At 46.8% G+C, this 21147-nt stretch overlaps 1 protein-coding gene across 5 annotated transcripts; it reads right to left on the reverse strand.

Annotated features, from left to right (window-relative positions):
- Positions 1–1722: 1722 nt before the first annotated feature.
- Positions 1723–20315, reverse strand: ltbr (lymphotoxin beta receptor). Of its 5 annotated transcripts, none has more exons than XM_031905984.1 (9): positions 19899–20310; positions 13951–14032; positions 13222–13347; positions 11513–11668; positions 11264–11305; positions 8857–8958; positions 6295–6314; positions 4905–5010; positions 1723–4428 (listed from the first exon to the last, which is right to left on the reverse strand). In XM_031905984.1, exons 1-9 carry the CDS (start codon positions 19965–19967, stop codon positions 4298–4300), a joined length of 834 nt encoding a protein of 277 aa, XP_031761844.1. In that variant the 5' UTR covers positions 19968–20310; the 3' UTR covers positions 1723–4297. The 5 variants fall into 5 exon arrangements, with proteins under 5 accessions (XP_031761844.1, XP_031761845.1, XP_031761843.1 ...); XM_031905985.1 differs by having other exon boundaries at positions 11300–11305; positions 11513–11671; positions 19899–20306; XM_031905983.1 differs by having other exon boundaries at positions 11513–11671; positions 19899–20305.
- Positions 20316–21147: the final 832 nt, after the last annotated feature.

A 21147-nucleotide genomic window follows, 5' to 3' on the forward strand; every position in this document is an offset into this window, starting at 1 on the left:
TAAAAAAATCAATAAAACATTAAACCCAATAGGATTGTTTTGCCCCCAATAAGGGGTAATTATATCTTAGTTGGGATCAAGTACAGGTACTGTTTTATTATTACAGAGAAAAGGGAATCATTTAACCATTAAATAAACCCAATAGGACTGTTCTGTCCCCAATAAGGGGTAATTATATCTTAGTTGGGATCAAGTACAGGTACTGTTTTATTATTACAGAGAAAAGGGAATCATTTAACCATTAAATAAACCCAATAGGGCTGTTCTGCCCCAATAAGGGGTAATTATATCTTAGTTGGGATCAAGTACAGGTACTGTTTTATTATTACAGAGAAAAGGGAATCATTTAACCATTAAATAAACCCAATAGGGCTGTTCTGCCCCAATAAGGGGTAATTATATCTTAGTTGGGATCAAGTACAGGTACTGTTTTATTATTACAGAGAAAAGGGAATCATTTAACCATGAAATAAACCCAATAGGGCTGTTCTGCCCCCAATAAGGGGTAATTATATCTTAGTTGGGATCAAGTACAGGTACTGTTTTATTATTACAGAGAAAAGGGAATCATTTAACCATGAAATAAACCCAATAGGGCTGTTCTGCCCCCAATAAGGGGTAATTATATCTTAGTTGGGATCAAGTACAGGTACTGTTTTATTATTACAGAGAAAAGGGAATCATTTAACCATTAAATAAACCCAATAGGGCTGTTCTGCCCCCAATAAGGGGTAATTATATCTTAGTTGGGATCAAGTACAGGTACTGTTTTATTATTACAGAGAAAAGGGAATCATTTAACCATTAAATAAACCCAATAGGGCTGTTCTGCCCCCAATAAGGGGTAATTATATCTTAGTTGGGATAGGTTCTTGCACCAATCAGTGCCGGGCTGGGAGCTGAGCCGCTGGCAGACAGGGGAAACGCAAGGGGAACCAAGAGCAGAGAGTTCCCTATTTTTATTATTTTTTTTTACTAAATCAGGTGGAAGAAAACTGGTCTGTAAGGTCATATGCAAATACAAAGGCGTAGTAGGCAAATATTTACTCACTGCCGAGTTATTTACTAACTCACTTCCCAAAAATGGCAGTTACGGAGCAGCAGGATTGCAGGCGGCGGGGAGTAGCCCTCCGGCCAATGAACTCCCGGAACGCAGAGAAACTGCCAGAATTCTCATGTCTGAGCTGTATACATGTCTGTCTGTGCCCCACACGGGTGCTTTTGGCATGTCTGACGGCCTATGGGCTACTCTCCTTGATTGGTTTGGAAGGGGTAACAAGAAAGAGCGAGGCCTAAGGCGGTTCCGGAGGGGGCAGGGAGTACCGAGGGCTTGTTACTGATGGGCAGTTTCATTGTAAGGGTTGAATGTGTACAGCAAGGGTTAATCTGCAGATTTGGGTACCCTTTGAGTGGTGAAGGTACCCCTGCATTCCTGGTTACGTCCCCAGAGCGTGGCAATTTACATTGTGACAGCGCCCCAAGTGGCAGATCCTGATTACTGAAGCCGGTACCAGAGCCAGAGCCCGGCTGCCTTTATATTCCATTCTGATGGGCATTTTACATTGTGACAGCGCCCCAAGTGGCAGATCCTGATTACTGAAGCCGGTACCAGAGCCAGAGCCAGAGCCCAGCTGCCTTTATATTCCGTTCTGATGTGGCAGTGCCCAGCTGTACAGATACATTTCTATACAAATACACAACAACAACAACAAAAATACACAATTAGACAAAAATTGAATTTTATGAAGACATTTCATAGAAATGGACAGGAAGTACTTATACAAAGGCTTCCTTGTAGGCCGGCTTTCCCTGTTTCCGCACATTTTAGGCCCTGTCCCAGTTTTGATAGACCACACCCCCTAGGCACAACGGAAGATGATTATGGTTGGGGGTAGGTTTTGCCACCCAACAAACGTTTTCTGGCACCCTGACTCCGCGCCTGACCACCTCCACTAATTTCTGGAACCACCTACCACACCTCTCTTTTTGGTAAGCCTTTCCCCATTGCCAGTAAAGGGAAATGGAAGCTACTCCATGTTTGGTCCTCGCGAGGTAGATAATTAGATTACCAGTGTACAACCCCGCTTCCTTCACTCTTTCTTGAGTCTTGTTAGCAGGAGTTCATTATGCAGGGGGATTACTTGTGCGTGGGAAACTAATTATCTGCCTCGCAAGGACCAAACATGGAGTAGATTCAGTTTTTTTTCCTTTTTGCTCTGTTTAGCTCAAGAAATAACAAAAGTTTTTTTCTGAATAAAGCAATAGGCAGAAAGTATATTCAGCCCAAGCCCTATTTACTGCACTCATGTTGTATAACAGGGTACACTTTCCCTTTAGGGGACATATGAGAATATTTTAAAGGGTCTCTGGAGTCTGCTGTGGCCCTATTGGAGTAGTGCAACTTTTCTTGTTTTAATTGGTAGATTAAACAATTAAGGAGAACTTAAATGCTCCCTAGAAATGAAAGTAATTGTGCAAAAAAGTGCTCCCCTGAGTTTTCATATGTTAAAAAATCCCTAATTTCAGAGTAATGAGGCCCCGCATACAGTACTTTGTTTTGCCTAGGGCTCCCCATGATAAAAAGATGTCCCCCAGTGGGAACAGCTAGCTGGGTGTTGCTATAGCCAGTGCATAGAGATACCATAAAGCTGTGCCAGCATTGCCTATCTACCGGTACTGCTTGGTTATTTAAGGGTACACTAGCCCTTTATATACCAACAGAGCAATATACAGAGTCTGCTTAGCAGGTTCTGGCACAAAATCCAGCTATCAACAAAGACAATAAAAACAAATGACCTGCTGGTCTCCTAAGCTTCCATGACGGCTGAGACAATGGGGAGGTTCTACAGAAGTTATTTAGAGCTTGTGCAGGGAGGGAGGTAAGTGCCCTATAAACTTACATTCCAGCTCAGGGGATTTCCCCTTGTGTCTCTTTACTTCCTTGTTTACTAACAGATTTATATTTACATTTGTATTGTTGGTTTGGGTTTGGTGGATTGGAGGATAGGTTTTAGCATTAGTGGGGAGAGGCTGAGTATATTCTGAGGATATGTAGCAGGGGTCCTCAAACTACGCCCCGCGGGCCAAATCCACCCCCCCCCAGGATAATTTACCCGGCCCCCCGCTGCGCCCTCACCTCTGGCAGCGTAGAGAGAGGACTCAGTGGGGAGCGGGATGGGGGAGCTGAGAGGGAGGACGAACCGCTTACAGAAAGAGGACTCTCTTTGGGAAGACGGACAGCAGACTGGGGGGAACTGGAAGAGGTAGGACTCAGCGGGAGGGTGGATGGAAAAACGGAATGTGGGGGGGGGGTGCTGGAAGAGAATGCAGGAGTGGGCCACAGTTTGATGATGGGGGTGGTGATGGCAGTCCGGCCCCCCAACAGTCTGCGGGGACATAATAAGGCCCCTTGCTTAAGAAGTTTGAGGACCCCTGATATGTAGTATGGGGCCCATAGTGATTACTGGGCTCAAGGCCGGTTCCTATTTGACGCGGAGTTGTATTCTATTAGGAAGTGGTATAATCCATGGTCAGAACTTCATGTAGGCCAGATACCAGCAGTGCCCAGGTTTGTGCCAGAGACCACTTATCTATTCCTGTATTGTCATAGTCTTATACAGTCCAACTTTTTCCGTGGTAGGCACCAAATATCCATATATTCAGGGGACATAATGTAAATAAATGATGCCATGTATATTATCAGGCCCGGGCTGGCAATCTGTAGGTTCTGGCAAATGCCAGAGGGGCTGCTGTAAGGTGCCATAGGCAGTTACTATTTCTTGGGTTGGGCCTCTGTGGGCCTATTCTGAATCCCAGGCAGTGGAGTCCTTGGCCATACAGGACTTCAGTTTGTTCAGTCATGTCACTTGTGTTCCAAACCACCACCACAATCGAGATCAGATGAATGTTGTTCAGCTGAGCTCACATTTGTTCTACATCGGTGGACTTGTTCAGGTTGAGACCCATCACTTTGGAGGATCTCCTCAGCTCATCACAAGGTTCTAGTTATATGTAGACATCAGTTCCAAGAATATGAAGGGCAGCGAATACTGTACATCTTCACCCTCAAATCTCAAGCTGATCTCCCTGGAATATCTAAGTGACAAATGAGGCACTCTTCCAAGTTGTCTCCTAAGTGGCCTTCAGTCTGGGCCACCCCACAGGTTGGGAACCACTGCTCTACACAGACACATGTTTGAGACTGCAAAACACAGGTTCCGAACTTTTTTTATGGGGTGTTTGTTTTCTCGCAGAGTAACTTCTATTACTTCTGTCCTTATGCCATTCATGACTTGGATCATGGTTCTTCAGTCTCTGGTGTTTGTGTTTCTTTTATGGGGAATGGAAGATTATCATCTTGAACTTGGATGGGGCCTGTGGCATCTTGAGTAGGACAGTTATTGCCATAGGGTTGTCCCTTGTTGCGCTCTGCAAAGAAGCACAAAAGCCATCACTACACATGTAGAGGGATCGTGTTTCAGCAGATAGTCCTGTTAGTATCAGTCAAGTAATAGTACTTTAGATGCCACCATGAGCCAGCATGACACTTCATGAATTGTAAACCTATGGCAAGAATACAGTTGTTGGGAGCATTATCTGGAACCCCAGTCAGCATATACTACAGGAAGTGTTTAAAAAAACCCCGGCAGACATATAGTACTAGTAATGATAACCACCCTTCCATAAAATACTACAAAAGATAATGTTTTGCACTTTGGGCAAACCATTAGCTGCCATGTTCTCAAGATGTTCTTGGCTTCCCTCCTACCTAGCACTGCCATGTTCTCAAGATGTTCTTGGCTTCCCTCCTACCTAGCACTGCCATGTTCTCAAGATGTTCTTGGCTTCCCTCCTACCTAGCTCTGACATGTTCTGGCCAACGATCCTATTTTCATTGGTCTTACCGACAATAGTTGCATATGAACTAGGTGAAGGTAACAGCTTCTCTTGATCCTGAGTTACGCCTTGTTCAGTCTTGGCATCTACTAAGGATGATGATTTGTTGTCCTTCTGCAAGAAAGAACACCAACGTAATGCCGTTACAATTCTATCCAGAGTACTTGTATGGCTTTTGATTTGTGTCAGGCACCCCACACCCCTACCAAACCTATTCATAAATATGGTTGCTCTATAAGCAGCAAGGCTCCATTTCCCACAATCTCTCATTATTTGCTTGGTGGAACTCAGGACTTTCTGTTGTATCCTGTACATCAAAAACTCCATGTCCTGCACTGACAATACAAGTGGTCCCTCACTGACAATGACTATACAGATGGCGGTCCCTCGCTGACTCTCAGCCATACCCAATTAATCATGGCTTCTGAAAATATATAGACCCCGAGGACCCATTGTTCCTGTTTATGTTGGATAGTTCCAGTACAACCCATAAGAGGATAGTTCTGGTAGAACCCATAAGAGGATAGTTCCGGTAGAACCCATAAGAGGATAGTTCCGGTAGAACCCATAAGAGGATAGTACTGGTAGAACCCATAAGAGGATAGTTCCGGTAGAACCCATAAGAGGATAGTTCCGGTAGAACCCATAAGAGGATAGTTCCGGTAGAACCCATAAGAGGATAGTTCCGGTAGAACCCATAAGAGGATAGTTCCGGTACAATCGATAAGAGGATAGTTCCGGTAGAACTCATAAGAGAATAGTTCCGCTAGAACCCATAAGAGGATAGTTCAGGTAGAACCCATAAGAAGATAGTTCCGGTAGAACCCATAAGAGGATAGTTCCGGTAGAACCCATAAGAGGATAGTTCCGGTAAAACCCATAAGAGAATAGTTTTGGTAGAACCCATAAGAGGATAGTTCCGGTAAAACCCATAAGAGAATAGTTTTGGTAGAACCCATAAGAGGATAGTTCTGGTAGAACCCATAAGAGGATAGTTCTGGTAGAACCCATAAGAGGAGATGCTTACCCAAAGGCAGGTGGGGTATTGGGTGAATAGAGGATATGTCTGGGCATAATGGTATGGCCTGAAACATTCCGATTTTCAGTTTGGAATGATGATAGTTATGATGATGGTGTCACTTTAATCCCCAAACTGTGGGGGGAGTGAATGGAGGGGCCCAGTTTAAAGAGAGATATTACACCCCCATGCAGCAAGGGGGTGGGGCTTGAATCAAACACTCAAACCTGAATCCTGACTATGCACTGGGAGGGCCCCCGATAATCTGAGAATAATTAGGATACAGATATTGTGGATCTCCAGTGTCTGCTAAGATTAATATTACAGATCCCAGTGTTTCCGTTGTGCTGTGTCCAAGTACGTTCCATTAATATTCTTACCTTGGTGCCCATTGCACGAACTGGAAAACAGAGAGAGAGAGACGCGTTAGTGCCCATCTTTACCCCTATGGCACAGACAAGCACAATACATTGCGTACATATGGATGACGGGGCGAGGAACCATTCAAGGTAGGTACCAATCAGTGGCCAATAATGAAAACATCACTTATAGCAGCAACACAATGAGAATGGGGGGCATTTATCAACACTGGGCAAATTTGCCTATGGGCAGTAACCTATGGCAACCAATCAAATTGTTGCATTCATTGTTCTACAGGCAGCTGGATAAAAAAAAGGCAATCACTGATTGGTTGCTATGGGTTACTGCCCATGGGCAAATTTGCCCAGTGTTAATAAATGAGCCCCAGTGACTGTAGAAAGTAAATCCGGATTATGGTGGGCTTTTAATGGCCAATGGATGGCTTCATTAATTTTCACGTGTTTATTATACAGAGCTTTACAGAGATAACTCGTTATTCCCTAATCAGTCCCTCTCCTATGGAGCTTACACTCTAAACTTCCAATCACATTGACTCATACAAACTTCAGATAGTTCCCTGGCCAGAATCAAACCTAGAACCCCAGTGCTACAATGCTACCCTATGGCACTTTATTTAATAGGGACTGCTGACGTTAAACATCATAGGTAGGAATATAACCACAAACCTCAGGTTTGTGACATGCCTAGTAACCCTTAGCAACCCATGGTTGCCATGGGTTACCAGACAAGTTATGACATTACCCCCCCCCCCCCTAGGATGGCAGCTAACCAGGGATTCTGGAACAACTCATAATACAATGACTTTTTCTCATAATACAAAGCAGCTTTGTGCATGGAAGAAGAGAAAGCCCATTAGTAGAGAATTATAGCGTCATTGTTGGTAAAAAAAATAATCTTACTTCCCCTTTAACCAGGGAGAAATGACGCACAGTCCGGCGGCCACAAGAGACATGAAACTCAGCCAACTTTAATTTTCCACTGAATGAAGCTTTCTGTATCTTCCCTTTTAATGGGGAAGCGGATAAAACGCTGGGCCATGTATTGCGTAATGCACACATACAGGCAGCGGCAGATCTACATACCTGCTCCTTTTTGTCTCTTTAAAACTTGCCCTTTCTGCTGTTTTGATGATTTCCACAGCCCCCCTAAGCTTAGCTTCTCAACAGCAGCTCACTGAGCATGTGCAGTGCCACTGACACTCACAGAATGGCCTAACAAGATCCAAGATGGCGACCTCCTGCTGACGCCACACCCACAGGGCGCAACCTTATAAAAGCACAGAAGCAGCTGGGAGCCGCGGCACAGAGAGGAAGACATCACGGGAGCCGGAGGCCACTGGGGGGAAATGGAAGGTGCTTGGGGGCCCTGGGGGAAGCTGAAGTATGCTGGGGGTGCCGTGGGGGACCTGGAGGATGCTTGGAAGCCCTGGGGGACGCTAAAGGATACTTGGGGGGGCCCTGGGGGAAGCTGAAGGATACTTGGGGGGGCCCTGGGGGAAGCTGAAGGATACTTGGGGGGGGCCCTGGGGGAAGCTGAAGGATACTTGGGGGGGCCTGGGGGAAGCTGAAGGATACTTGGGGGGGCCCTGGGGGAAGCTGAAGGATACTTGGGGGGGCCCTGGGGGAAGCTGAAGGATACTTGGGGAGGGCCTGGGGGAAGCTGAAGGATACTTGGGGGGGCCCTGGGGGAAGCTGAAGGATGCTTGGGGGGCCTGGGGAGCTGAAGGATACTTGGGGCCTGGGGGAAGCTGAAGGATACTTGGGGGGGCCCTGGGGGAAGCTGAAGGATACTTGGGGGGCCCTGGGGGAAGCTGAAGGATACTTGGGGGGGCCCTGGGGGAAGCTGAAGGATACTTGGGGGGGGCCTGGGGGAAGCTGAAGGATACTTGGGGGGGCCCTGGGGAAGCTGAAGGATACTTGGGGAGGGCCTGGGGGAAGCTGAAGGATACTTGGGGGGGCCCTGGGGGAAGCTGAAGGATACTTGGGGGGGCCCTGGGGGAAGCTGAAGGATACTTGGGGGGGCCCTGGGGGAAGCTGAAGGATACTTGGGGGGGCCTGGGGGAAGCTGAAGGATACTTGGGGGGGCCCTGGGGAAGCTGAAGGATACTTGGGGGGGCCCTGGGGGAAGCTGAAGGATACTTGGGGGGGGCCTGGGGGAAGCTGAAGGATACTTGGGGGGGGGCTGGGGAAGCTGAAGGATACTTGGGGGGGCCTGGGGGAAGCTGAAGGATACTTGGGGGGGCCCTGGAGGAAGCAGAAAGATGCTTGGGGGGGCCCTGGGGGAAGCCTCATTATGTGCGAGCCCAGAGACAATTAACTTTATACAGTTGATATAAAATATTTTACTACAGTATTTGGTTCAGAATCTTTTTTTTCTAGATTTTCCTCCTTTAAAATTGGGTGCGTCTTATATTCTGGAGCGTCTTATAGGGCGAAAAATACGGTATTTATAGCCATATTCATTTTTATTTCTTCAGTTCACCTTTAATAAAATGGCTGAGAGTCTGATATGTGTTTTACATACATGCAACAATCCTTATCACATACACTGTACTGACTTACCTATTCTCTTCAAAACGCGTGTATTAGGAAAAAGTAATAATATTATACACGCAAACAGGATCAAACCAATAGCCACGGGGATTATAATCGAAAGGGGGGCACCTGGAGGGGGAGAAAATAGAATATTTAAGGTCAATGGGAAAAATATGCAGTGAGATACATCCAGGTTAAGAAATTCATAATAAAATGATTGTCTAGTACAATTAGGCATTAAAGGCCAAACGATGGAAAGGAAATAACCTGACAATTCCACCCAACTTTATAAATACAGAAAGGAATGTTCCGCGCACACAATAACCTATATCTTTCTACTAAAGAATGTTGTTTACGGGCAGCCAATCGTTATCCTTGTTATATAAACGTGTAAGCAGATATCCCTGTTACGCAGTTCGATTATTGATCTAAGGTTTGTGTTGTGTTTGTTGTGGCTTTTGCCGTCTCGGTAACCAAGGTTTGCATTCTCTCCTTTATGTTCTAGGTCAGGCTTATTATTATTATTATTATTAGTTGTAATTGCTGATCAAACACATCGCAGAAATGTGGGGAGAAGTTGGCCAGATCTTGTTATTGTTACTGTCTACTGAAGGAACAATGCTCTAAGTGCGGCTATTGGTGTCCATGACTATTAGTGTAGGGTAGCACAGAGCTGCCATCTTGGAACGGCGGATTTGCGTCTAGTGCTGAACCACAACTACCACCCTCCCCTGGCAGCCATTGTTGGTCATGGATATCATCTAGTTTCATGGACAATTTGTAATCCGTGCCACATAGTGTGTCCTTGCCAATTGTATGAAAGCAGAGCAGTGGCTAAAATGGCTCATGTTGTACCCATCAGGCACTGGGCTAAGATGGCTGCTTTAGCGACACGGTGAGTAAAGAAAAAAAACAATTCCAAGCAGTCATGGCGCCAGCCTATATGTGTTTTCATTGCACACAGCTGGATTACTCCAGTTCTACCAGTTCTGCCCCTAAAGAATACAGCAAAGCAGTCAGTTCAACACAGGCTGTATTGTCTCAAGGTGCTTCAGGCTTTTTATGCAACAAGGAAACAAGACTAACCTTAACCATAAGGATAAACTGCCAGGGGGGCTGTCTGACGACCAGTCCTTCTCTCAAGCAATGAGATGTCCCCAGAGATGTGTTTAGGGATGTAAATAGGAAGGGAGTCTACCTGGGGTATCAAGATCAAGGTAACGAGATGGCAACAGTAGGACAAGATGGCTATAGTAGGACAAGAAGCCATAGTGGGACAAAATGACTATAGTAGGACAAGATGGCGACAGTAGGACAAGATGGCGGCAGTAGGACAAGATGGCGACAGTAGGACAAGAAGCCATAGTGGGACAAAATGACTATAGTAGGACAAGATGGCGACAGTAGGACAAGATGGCGACAGTAGGACAAGAAGCCATAGTGGGACAAAATGACTATAGTAGGGGAAGATGGCTATACTAGGACAAAAAACCATAGTAGGACAAAAAGCCATAGTAGGACATGATGGCTATAGTAGGCTAAGATGGTTTTAATAGAACAAGAAGCCATAGTAGGACAAGAAGCCATCGTAGGACAAGAAGCCATCGTAGGACAATAAGCCATCGTAGGACAATAAGCCATCGTAGGACAAGAAGCCATTGTAGGACAAGATGGTTTTAATAGAACAAGATGGCTATAAAGAAGCCATAGTAGGACAAGAAGCCATCATACGACAAGAAGCCATAGTAGGACAAGAAGTCATAGTGGGACAAGATGGCTATAGTAGGACAAGATGGTTTTAATAGAACAAGATGGCTATATTATAGCAAGAAGCCATAGTAAGATAAGAAGCCATCGTAGGACAACATGGCTTTAGTAGGACAAGAAGCCATGGTAGGAAAGATGGCTATGGTAGGACAAGAAGCCATGGTAGGGCAAGATGGTGATGCAATGGCATGATTGCTACAGTATGGAAAGATGGCTATGGCGGGGCAAGATAGTAATGTTAAAGCAAGATGTCTATGGTAGGGCGAGATGGTGAAAGTAGGTCAAGATAGTGACAGAAGGGCAAGATGCTGACTGTAGGGCAAGATGGTAACAGAAAAAAAATATTGATGTGTCTGAATAATCTGATTTAATAATCAGTGATGAACTCTTCTTAAATTAGAAATCAATGTCCCACCCGTGTGTGCTGCCCCTTTCTTTCCAGTGCAAGTTGTGTCTCTTTTTAAGCAAATTCCTAACTGCCACAAGTCTTATTGCCTACAATACATGGAGCAATATTGGGCTCCTTATTTTTGGCAGGTACAGTTTAACTGGAATTCTGGGAAAGAATGTTGAATTGTGGGTAAAAGCACAAAAAAGGGCTTATTGTTTGCACTTCTTTAGTAAGTGAACCCTACAGAATCAAACAGAAGATAAGCAAAATTAGTACCGTTATCTTCATTTTCATTAGTTCCATCATTTTTACCTTGATCTGTTAAAAGAGAAAGTAAAAAATGAGTTGAGGGGTGATGGAGGATTCTGGGAGCGGTGATTAATACAAGTTACACTAGTAACATTTACCAACAAGACTCGTTAAGAGTTGTATTGTTAACCATATATAGGAACCCTAGCTTCCTGGCACCCACACAGTGCAATGAATATCCTGGGGTCTGCAATAAAATAATAAATAAGTACCCACCTGTGGAGGGTTCCATTGTAGGTGGGGGGGTGGCGACACGTTTGCAGTTCATGCACTTCCCCAGTGCGTTGTTTACCTCACACACAAACCCATATTGGCACTCGCAGACAGTAGCGGTGGTGGCAGAGCAATTCACAGTGGCCACCAGTCTAGTATCTTCTAAAGATGGAACATGAGTGAGAGGGAAGGAGGGAGGGAAGGAGGGAGGGAGGGAAGGAGGGAGGAAGGGAAGGGAGGAGGAAGGAAGGGAGGAGGAAGGGAAGGAGGAGGAAGTGGGAAGGGAGGGGGAGGAAGTCAGGAAGGGAGGGAGGAGGGAGGGAGGGAGGGGAGGAAGGAAGTCATGAAGGGAGGGAGGGAGGGAGAAAGGAAGGGGGGAGGGAGGAAGGAAGGAAGGAAGGGAGGGAGGGGGAGGGGAGAAAGGAAGGGAGGAGGGAGGAAGGAAGGAAGGGAAGGAGGGAGGAAGGGAAGGAGGGAGGAGTCAGGAAGGGAGGAGGAAGGAAGGAAGGAGGAAGGGAGGGAGGGAGGGAGAAAGGAAGGGAGGGAGGGAGGAAGGAAGGGAAGGAGGGAGGAAGGGAAGGAGGGAGGAAGTCAGGAAGGGAGGGAGCGAGGAAGTCAGGAAGGGAGGGAGGGAGGAAGGAAGTCATGAAGGGAGGGAGGAAGGAAGGGAGGGAGGGAGGGAGAAAGGAAGGGGGAGGGAGGAGGAAGGAGGGAGGAAGTCAGGAAGGAAGGGAGAGAGGAAGTCAGGAAGGGAGGGAGAGAGGAAGGAAGTCAGGAAGGGAGGAAGGAAGGGAGGGAGGGAGGGAGGGAGAGAGAGAGAGAGGGAGGAAGGAAGGAAGGAAGGAAGGGACGGAGGAAGGAAGGATGGAAGGAAGGGAGGGAGGAAGTCAGGAGGAGGAGGGAGGGAGGGAGGAAGGAAGGATGGAAGGGAGGGAGGAAGTCAGGAAGGATGTCAGGAAGGAAGGGAGGGAGGGAGGGAGGAAGGAAGTCAGGAAAGAAAGGAGGGAGGAAGGAAGGAAGGACAAGGGTAGTTATCTAGGCAAAATAATACTTTAAGGACTTGAGTCCCAGGTTTTACCCACAGATTTGTGTTTTGCTACCCCCTAACATTGCCAGACAATACTACGGACAAAAGGTCCGGATTCTTGACCTGCACAGATGGGGTTTGGCAAAAGTAGGCGTGGCTTGGTGCAGATAAGTGGCGTGGTTGGAAATAACTGGGTGTAGTCTCAGACTAAGAGCATAAGCTGAAATTCCCTGACTTGTTTATATGGAGATGAGGGAAATATTGGATTGTTGCATTATAGTGGGGCTGGGGGTTTGCAATGTTCCTCCTGGTTTAATCACACAAGGAATAAGGTAATTAATTCTCAGGATGGCTGTATGGAACATCCCTATTTTACCCCAAGTGGTAACTGAATTAAGATATTTATAATGGCAGGAATGGATCTTTATCTCCTTATGACATGGAGTTAGCCGCCATCATTACAGGTGTCACCCCCTTCCCACCTCTGTTGGCCATATTTTAGCTACAAGATGTCTCCAGTCCCCCCTCCTTAGAAACTGCTTCATATCATTGTCCAGTATTGTAGAAATGGAGGCAAAAAAGGGCCTTTAGGGGGTGCTGGGAGTTGTTCCGTAGATTGCCCCCTCCTGTATTGGTCATTGTCTAGGAAATATAATAATGTGGGGCCACAGGAATCAGTGCTCACCTTTGGGACAGGGGAAACACATCCTACATCGGTCGGCGTAGTTCCACTGCTCGGTGTAGAAGTCGCTGCGGCACGGCGTGCAGGTTGTGTTGGATTTAGCGTTGCACTGGGAAGAGGCGTATGTGCCTGGGGGGGGGGGCAAATATATATATATTATTAATAAATGACTCATTACTAAGCACCCCTGTGCTGTATATTGTGAGTCAGTCCATAATCTCGGGGGGTCTGCCCTGCTTACTCATTTTTTCTGTTCTACCCAGCATGGCTCCCCCCAACCTCCTAATGCAAAGCTGCTAGGAATAGGATATTCTATAACATACTAAATGTTACTGCCCCTTTAATTACATTTATTGGCTATGGGAGCTCTCAGTCAACCTAAATATATTTTCCGACACCAACTGACTTGGTGGGGTTCCGAACTGCTTGTTAATGAGCTCAGCGTTATAATTACAGTAACACTGACACACATTAACGAGGCCTTAACCTTTCCTCCCTATCCCCGCCCTGGGAGTGGCTTGTTCCCAGCAGGAAAGGAAAACTAAATGGTAGATTTAGGAAGATCACTTTTATCTGGAATTGTGATGAAAACCATACAAGAAAGATCAGGCATTTTATTAAATAGATTTATTATAGCTCTGCTTTAGGGGAACTGGAGCTGTCAATCATTCATAAAAGGGATGGGGGTGGAGCAGGGGCGGAGTTAGCAGCAGGGACCCCATGACATGTTACCTGGGGGGCACTTGGAGCAGCACTTTTTGTGTTTGAAGTTAAAATATTCATGTTCTCCGCAGTCCTTTTCATTCTTTGGGGCCTGGAAGCACAAACATGGTTACTGGACCCCCCTTTCTCTCATACACAATCACCAGAACCAATAGCTGAACACAAGCAAACAACTCCCAGCACCTTCTTGAATTAGAAAATTGAAGCCCCAAGCCCATGGATTCTCCACCTTTTTCCAAGAGGAGCCAGATAAGGGGGGCATTTAGTAAGGGGTATATTTATCATGCTGTGTAAAATGTGGAGGGAAGCATGGGGTGATGTTGCCCAGGGCAACCAATCAGCAATTAGATTTCAACAGTTAGAAAACCAAAGCAAAGCATCTGATTGGCTGCTATGTTCAACATCACCGGTGATGTTTTACTCTCTCTATATCTCTCTGAGTGTGACTGTCTCTCTATATCTCTCTGAGTATGACTGTCTCTCTATATCTCTCTGAGTATGACCGTCTCTCTATATCTCTCTGAGTATGACCGTCTCTCTATATCTCTCTGAGTATGACTGTCTCTCTCTATCTCTCTGAGTATGACTGTCTCTCTATATCTCTCTGAGTATGACCCGTCTCTCTATATCTCTCTGAGTATGTCCGTCTCTCTATATCTCTCTGAGTATGTCCGTCTCTCTATATCTCTCTGAGTATGACCGTCTCTCTATATCTCTCTGAGTATGACCGTCTCTCTATATCTCTCTGAGTATGTCCGTCTCTCTATATCTCTCTGAGTATGACCGTCTCTCTATATCTCTCTGAGTATGACCGTCTCTCTATATCTCTCTGAGTATGACCGTCTCTCTATATCTCTCTGAGTATGACTGTCTCTCTATATCTCTCTGAGTATGACCGTCTCTCTATATCTCTCTGAGTATGACCGTCTCTCTATATCTCTCTGAGTATGACTGTCTCTCTATATCTCTCTGAGTATGACCGTCTCTCTTTATCTCTCTGAGTATGACCGTCTCTCTATATCTCTCTGAGTATGACCGTCTCTCTATATCTCTCTGAGTATGACCGTCTCTCTATATCTCTCTGAGTATGACCGTCTCTCTATATCTCTCTGAGTGTGACTGTCTCTCTCTATCTCTCTGAGTGTGACCGTCTCTCTATATCTCTCTGAGTATGACCGTCTCTCTATATCTCTCTGAGTATGACCTTCTCTATATCTCTCTGAGTATGACCGTCTCTCTCTATCTCTCTGAGTATGACCGTCTCTCTATATCTCTCTGAGTATGACCGTCTCTCTATATCTCTCTGAGTATGACCGTCTCTCTATATCTCTCTGAGTATGACCGTCTCTCTATATCTCTCTGAGTATGACCGTCTCTCTCTATCTCTCTGAGTATGACCGTCTCTCTCTATCTCTCTGAGTATGACTGTCTCTCTATATCTCTCTGAGTATGACTGTCTCTCTATATCTCTCTGAGTATGACTGTCTCTCTATATCTCTCTGAGTATGACCGTCTCTCTCTATCTCTCTGAGTATGACCCGTCTCTCTATATCTCTCTGAGTATGACTGTCTCTCTATATCTCTCTGAGTATGACTGTCTCTCTATATCTCTCTGTATGACCGTCTCTCTATATCTCTCTGAGTATGACTGTCTCTCTCTATCTCTCTGAGTATGACTGTCTCTCTATATCTCTCTGAGTATGACTGTCTCTCTATATCTCTCTGAGTATGACTGTCTCTCTATATCTCTCTGAGTATGACCGTCTCTCTATTTCTCTCTGAGAATGACTGTGTCTCTGTGCCATAAAGTGGCAGCTGGTGAGCGACCCGCTGGAGGGAACTATTCAGCTCATTATCACGTTATTTGTAATCTTTTCCTTTTATACGGCCAATATATTATATATATCTGATTAAAAACATACTCCTAATGGTGCGGGGGATGATACAGTGGCGCCATAGGAATGAAGAATAACAATAATGAACTGACATTTGTGTATGAGCTACACAAGGAGTGGGAATGGCCCCCATTATTCAGAACCCACGTGTGTGCATGAAATAAATGTTTCAAAAGGTCAAGTTAGTTTTACACAGGGCGTAGGTTCATGAATTCTGCTGAACCAGCTGAGAGGCCGGTTATACAAAGGGCCGTGGAACATTGATTTTCTCATTGTCCTAGTGGCATATTGAGCACTGGACTGGCCCCAAATGGCAGAACCACAACCCAGTACTGTTTTAGGCCTGCCCAATGTGTCAGCGTTGTATAGAAATGGCACTTAGAGTGTCACACCATTGGGTAAATCATTCACAGCAGGGAGTGCAAGGATTCTCACATACGTGCAAAGTGTGTCGCATGTTTGTTAACCCTTAGCCACCAATCAGCAGGTAGATGTTACTAGCACACTGACAGCTAACATTGCTTGCCTATAGTAGCAGTGGGGGATAATAGCCTCTGGGAAGGGACTGGGGGCTGTGGGATTGCAGGTATAGTAGGGAGAGATGGTGCGTATAGTAGCAGTGGGGGGATAAATAGCCTCTGGGAAGGGACTGGGGCTGTGGGAATTAGCAGTATAGTAGGTGAAAGATGGTGCCTATAGTAGCAGTGGTGGGGATAATAGCCTCTGGGAAGGGACTGGGCTGTGGGATAGCAGGTTATAGTAGGAGAGATGGTGGCCTATAGTAGCAGTGGGGGCTAATAGCTCTGGAAGGGACTGGGGCTGTGGGATAGCAGGTATAGTAGGGAGAGATGGTGCCTATAGTAAGCAGTGGGGTAATAGCCTCTGGGAAGGGACTGGGGCTGTGGGATAGGCAGGTATAGTTAGGGAGAGATGTGCCTTAGTAGCAGTGGGATAATAGCCTCTGGGAAGGGGACTGGGGCTGTGGATAGCAGGTATAGTAGGGAGAGTGGTGCCTATAGTAAGCAGTGGGGGGATAATAGTCTTTGGGAAGGGACTGGGGCTGTGGCATAGCAGGTATAGTTAGGGAGAGATGGTGCCTATAGTAGCAGTGGGGGATAATAGCCTCTGGGAAGGACTGGGGCTGTGGGATAGCAGGTTATAGTAGGGAGAGATGGTGCCTATAGTAGCAGTGGGGGGATAATAGTCTTTGGGAAGGGATGGGGCTGTGGCATAGCAGGTATAGTAGGGAGAGATGGTGCCGTATAGTAGCAGTGGGGGATAATAGCCTCTGGGAAGGGACTGTGGCTGTGGGATAGCAGGTATAGTAGGGAGAGATGGTGCTATAGTAGCAGTGGGATAATAGCCTCTGGGAAGGGAACTGGGGCTGTGGGATAGCAGGTATAGTAGGGAGAGATGGTGCCTATAGTAGCAGTGGGATAATAGCCTCTGGGAAGGGACTGGGGCTGTGGGATAGCAGGTATAGTAGGGAGAGATGGTGCCTATAGTAGCAGTGGGGGGATAATAGCCTCTGGGAAGGGACTGGGGCTGTGGGATAGCAGGTTATAGTAGGGAGAGATGGTGCCTATAGTAGCAGTGGGGGATAATAGCCTCTGGGAAGGACTGGGGCTGTGGGATAGCAGGTATAGTAGGGAGAGATGGTGCCTATAGTAAGCAGTGGGGGATAATGCCCCTCTTGGGAAGGGACTGTGGCTGTGGGATAGCAGGTATAGTAGGGAGAGATGGTGCCTATAGTAGCAGTGGGGGATAATAGCCTCTGGGAAGGGACTGGGGCTGTGGGATGCAGGTATAGTAGGGAGAGATGGTGCCTATAGTAGCAGTGGGGGATAATAGCCTCTGGGAAGGGACTGTGGCTGTGGGATAGCAGGTTAAGTAGGGAGAGATGGTGCCTATAGTAGCAGTGGGGGATAATAGGCCTCGGGAAGGGACTGGGGCTGTGGGATAGCAGGTATAGTAGGGAGAGAATGGTGCCTATAGTAGCAGTGGGGGGATAATAGTCTTTGGGAAGGGACTGGGGCTGTGGGATAGCAGGTATAGTAGGGAGAGATGGTGCTATAGTAGCAGTGGGATAATAGCCTCTGGGAAGGGACTGGGGCTGTGGGATAGCAGGTATAGTAAGGGAGAGATGGTGCCTATAGTAGCAGTGGGGGGATAATAGCCCTCTGGGAAGGGACTGGGGCTGTGGGATAGCAGGTATAGTAGGGAGAGATGGTGCCTATAGTAGCAGTGGGGGATAATAGCCTCTGGAAAGGGACTGGGGCTGTGGGATAGCAGGTATAGTAGGGAGAGATGGTGCCTATAGTAGCAGTGGGGGGATAATAGTCTTGGGAAGGGACTGGGGCTGTGGGATAGCAGGTATAGTAGGGAGAGATGGTGCCTATAGTAGCAGTGGGATAATAGCCTCTGGGAAGGGACTGGGGCTGTGGGATAGCAGGTATAGTAGGGAGAGATGGTGCCTATAGTAGCAGTGGGGGGATAAATAGCCTCTGGGAAGGGACTGGGGCTGTGGGATAGCAGGTATAGTAGGGAGAGATGGTGCCTATAGTAGCAGTGGGGGGATAATAGCCTCTGGGAAGGGACTGTGGCTGTGGGATAGCAGGTATAGTAGGGAGAGATGGTGCCTATAGTAGCAGTGGGATAATAGCCTCTGGGAAGGGACTGTGGCTGTGGGATAGCAGGTATAGTAGGGAGAGATGGTGCCTATAGTAGCAGTGGGGGGATAATAGCCTCTGGGAAGGGACTGGGGCTGTGGGATAGCAGGTATAGTAGGGAGAGATGGTGCCTATAGTAGCAGTGGGGGGATAATAGCCTCTGGGAAGGGACTGGGGCTGTGGGATAGCAGGTATAGTAGGGAGAGATGGTGCCTATAGTAGCAGTGGGATAATAGCCTCTGTAAATCAGTGTGGAATGCGTCGGTGCAATTTGATTAAAAGACAATAATAAAATACAAATCCCGTGGAACTCTGCACATTAGCTACGTGCTGATGGGAGAGGGCAGAGCACTTTCCCAGTTCCCCTTTATGGGTTTATTTGCAGCGCTGCGGATGAGCCGGACCCCCCTGTATTGCGTACGTTGTGCCCTTTATGGAAGGGAAACCTCGTGCCCTGTGATTTATTGGTGCAACACTCACTGCTTGGCTCTGATTTAAAGGGACAGCCTTCTTGTTATTTAAATAAAGGGATTGAAGATGGTGCTTTGTGCCTGGATTATTCTGTTTATTATTGTACTGCGCTACAGAATATGCTAAGGCTGTATAAATAATTCTAACAATAATCCACATAGGGCTTAGTTTCCCTTTACAGTGCTGGGATTGGCTTGCAAAGACCGATTGCACAAAAGGAAATGAAAGAAGCGTGACTATGCGGGAAATGCAGTATGGCAACATATTTGTCAAAAAGGCAATTTACCCCTTTATGTATCAAGGGTTGAGGTTGAACTACAACTTTTAGGGGTTGATGGGAGATGTAGTTTAACAAAGGCGCTAATGCTACAGATTGGGCTTCCCTGTTTATACAATATACAGATATCTAACAATGACCTTACAGTGTATGAATGTGTAACTTGGGGCCCCTTTCTGACTTTAGGGCCCCCTGGAAAATTCCTGCCCTTAATTATTACAATTTACCCTTCTGTTCTACGATGTGTCTTGTCCTATTGGGCCTTGCGCCCCTTGCCCTACGCTGTGGCCTCATGTGCGAACCCAAGGGCAAAGATGAACCCAACACTCATGCACCCACAATGCATTGCATTCCCCCTGGCGTTACTGCACAATGGTGGTGGCAGTTCTACTGGCGCCACCATGTGCCCCCTACCCGCTGAGGGAGAGTAAAACCACCCCAAGCTCATCATATCTGCCCCCCCATTTCTACGCCAGTATCTCAGCCCTAGAAATATTATTGGGGTTGTACCATTTTGGGACTAGAGGAGCCCCTCACAAGCGTATTGGGTGGCTTGTCCCATCACAGATTCCCTATCGTCTCCTTTTCCAATAATGGGCAACTTATTTGTGAGGTTTCTCTCCCCTCCCCAGTCAGTATTCTCACCTGTTGCGCATCCCTCCATAAACTCCCCAGCAGCAGGAGGAAGAGCCAGGGGACAGGTCCAACCTTCATAGCTTCAGGAGTATGGAGTCCAAGTTGGGCAGATGTCCCACCACCCCTGAGAGAGGGATCCCTTGTGGCCAGGTGTGTGTCCTCTAGTCCTGGGCTGCTCTACACCATCGGGCAGGGATTCCCAGTTGTACCTCCTCACAGTCTTGGTGCTTTCGCTCAGTCAGGGGTCCTGTCACTCACATTCATGCCCCCCTCTGGGGCTTCTCACTCATGAACTTGGTTTCCAGGCAGTGCTGTCTCATTATCAATGAACTTGAGCTTCTGGTTTACAGCTGTCTCTGTGTTAGTGTAGTAAGGAATTAGGAGTTAGAGAGGAGGGGCTAAAGCCCAGGGGTGGAGGGGGGGGATGTAAGTGTGTTTTTCACTGTCATTTCAGGGAATAGGGAGACGCCCTGCATGAACCAGGAAGGAAATATTTCTCAAAGTGCTAGACAGGATCGTAAAGGGACGGTTTCATAGAGAGAGGCGGCAGGATCATGAGTCGGAACCCACTGGCTCTTGGGCTGTGAGAAGGATTTAAAGGGATACTGCCAGAATATAAAGAGTTCTCTTGTACCTGACAACATGTGTTATTGATGGTGTCATGGTTGCGCTTCTGGCCAACAAAGCAGCAGTCGTACCTCGCTTTATGGCACGGCTTCAGGCAGGATCTGTTACCCTTTATGGGAAAGTGTTGGGGAGTCGTACAAGCCTGCCAAATAGGGGCTATGATTGGCTGTTTGTTAGCCCCATACTGACTGGAGTTCTTAGCAAAGCTCTAGTGTGTTTATTCCCATACTTGCCTCCATGCCAAGAAGGCAAGAATAAACACTGACTTTGAGGACACTTGGAACAACATTAAAGGGAGGGGGGGGGGCGTGAGCAACATGCTCCTTGTGAGCCCTGGTCGGTGGTTGCTGTACTACACCTTTGCCTTGGGTGGAGACTGGAAGAATATACAACGATGAGCTCTGACTGACAAACAAACCCTTGAACTTGTAAAACATTTAAAGGAGAAGGAAAGTCATTTTGGCATTTTACTGCCCATAGATTCGCCACATTAGTGCCACCTAGAACACGATATTTATTCTGCAGAAACCATTGCCATACCTGAGTAAAGAGCCCTAGAATCTTTCTCTGTTTGCTTAAGATAGCAGCAGCCATTTTAGCTTGGTCTCAGTAGCTTCCTGCTGCAGCTCTA

This window comes from Xenopus tropicalis, chromosome 7, assembly GCF_000004195.4.
Source record: "Xenopus tropicalis strain Nigerian chromosome 7, UCB_Xtro_10.0, whole genome shotgun sequence".
Lineage (NCBI taxonomy): Eukaryota > Metazoa > Chordata > Amphibia > Anura > Pipidae > Xenopus > Xenopus tropicalis.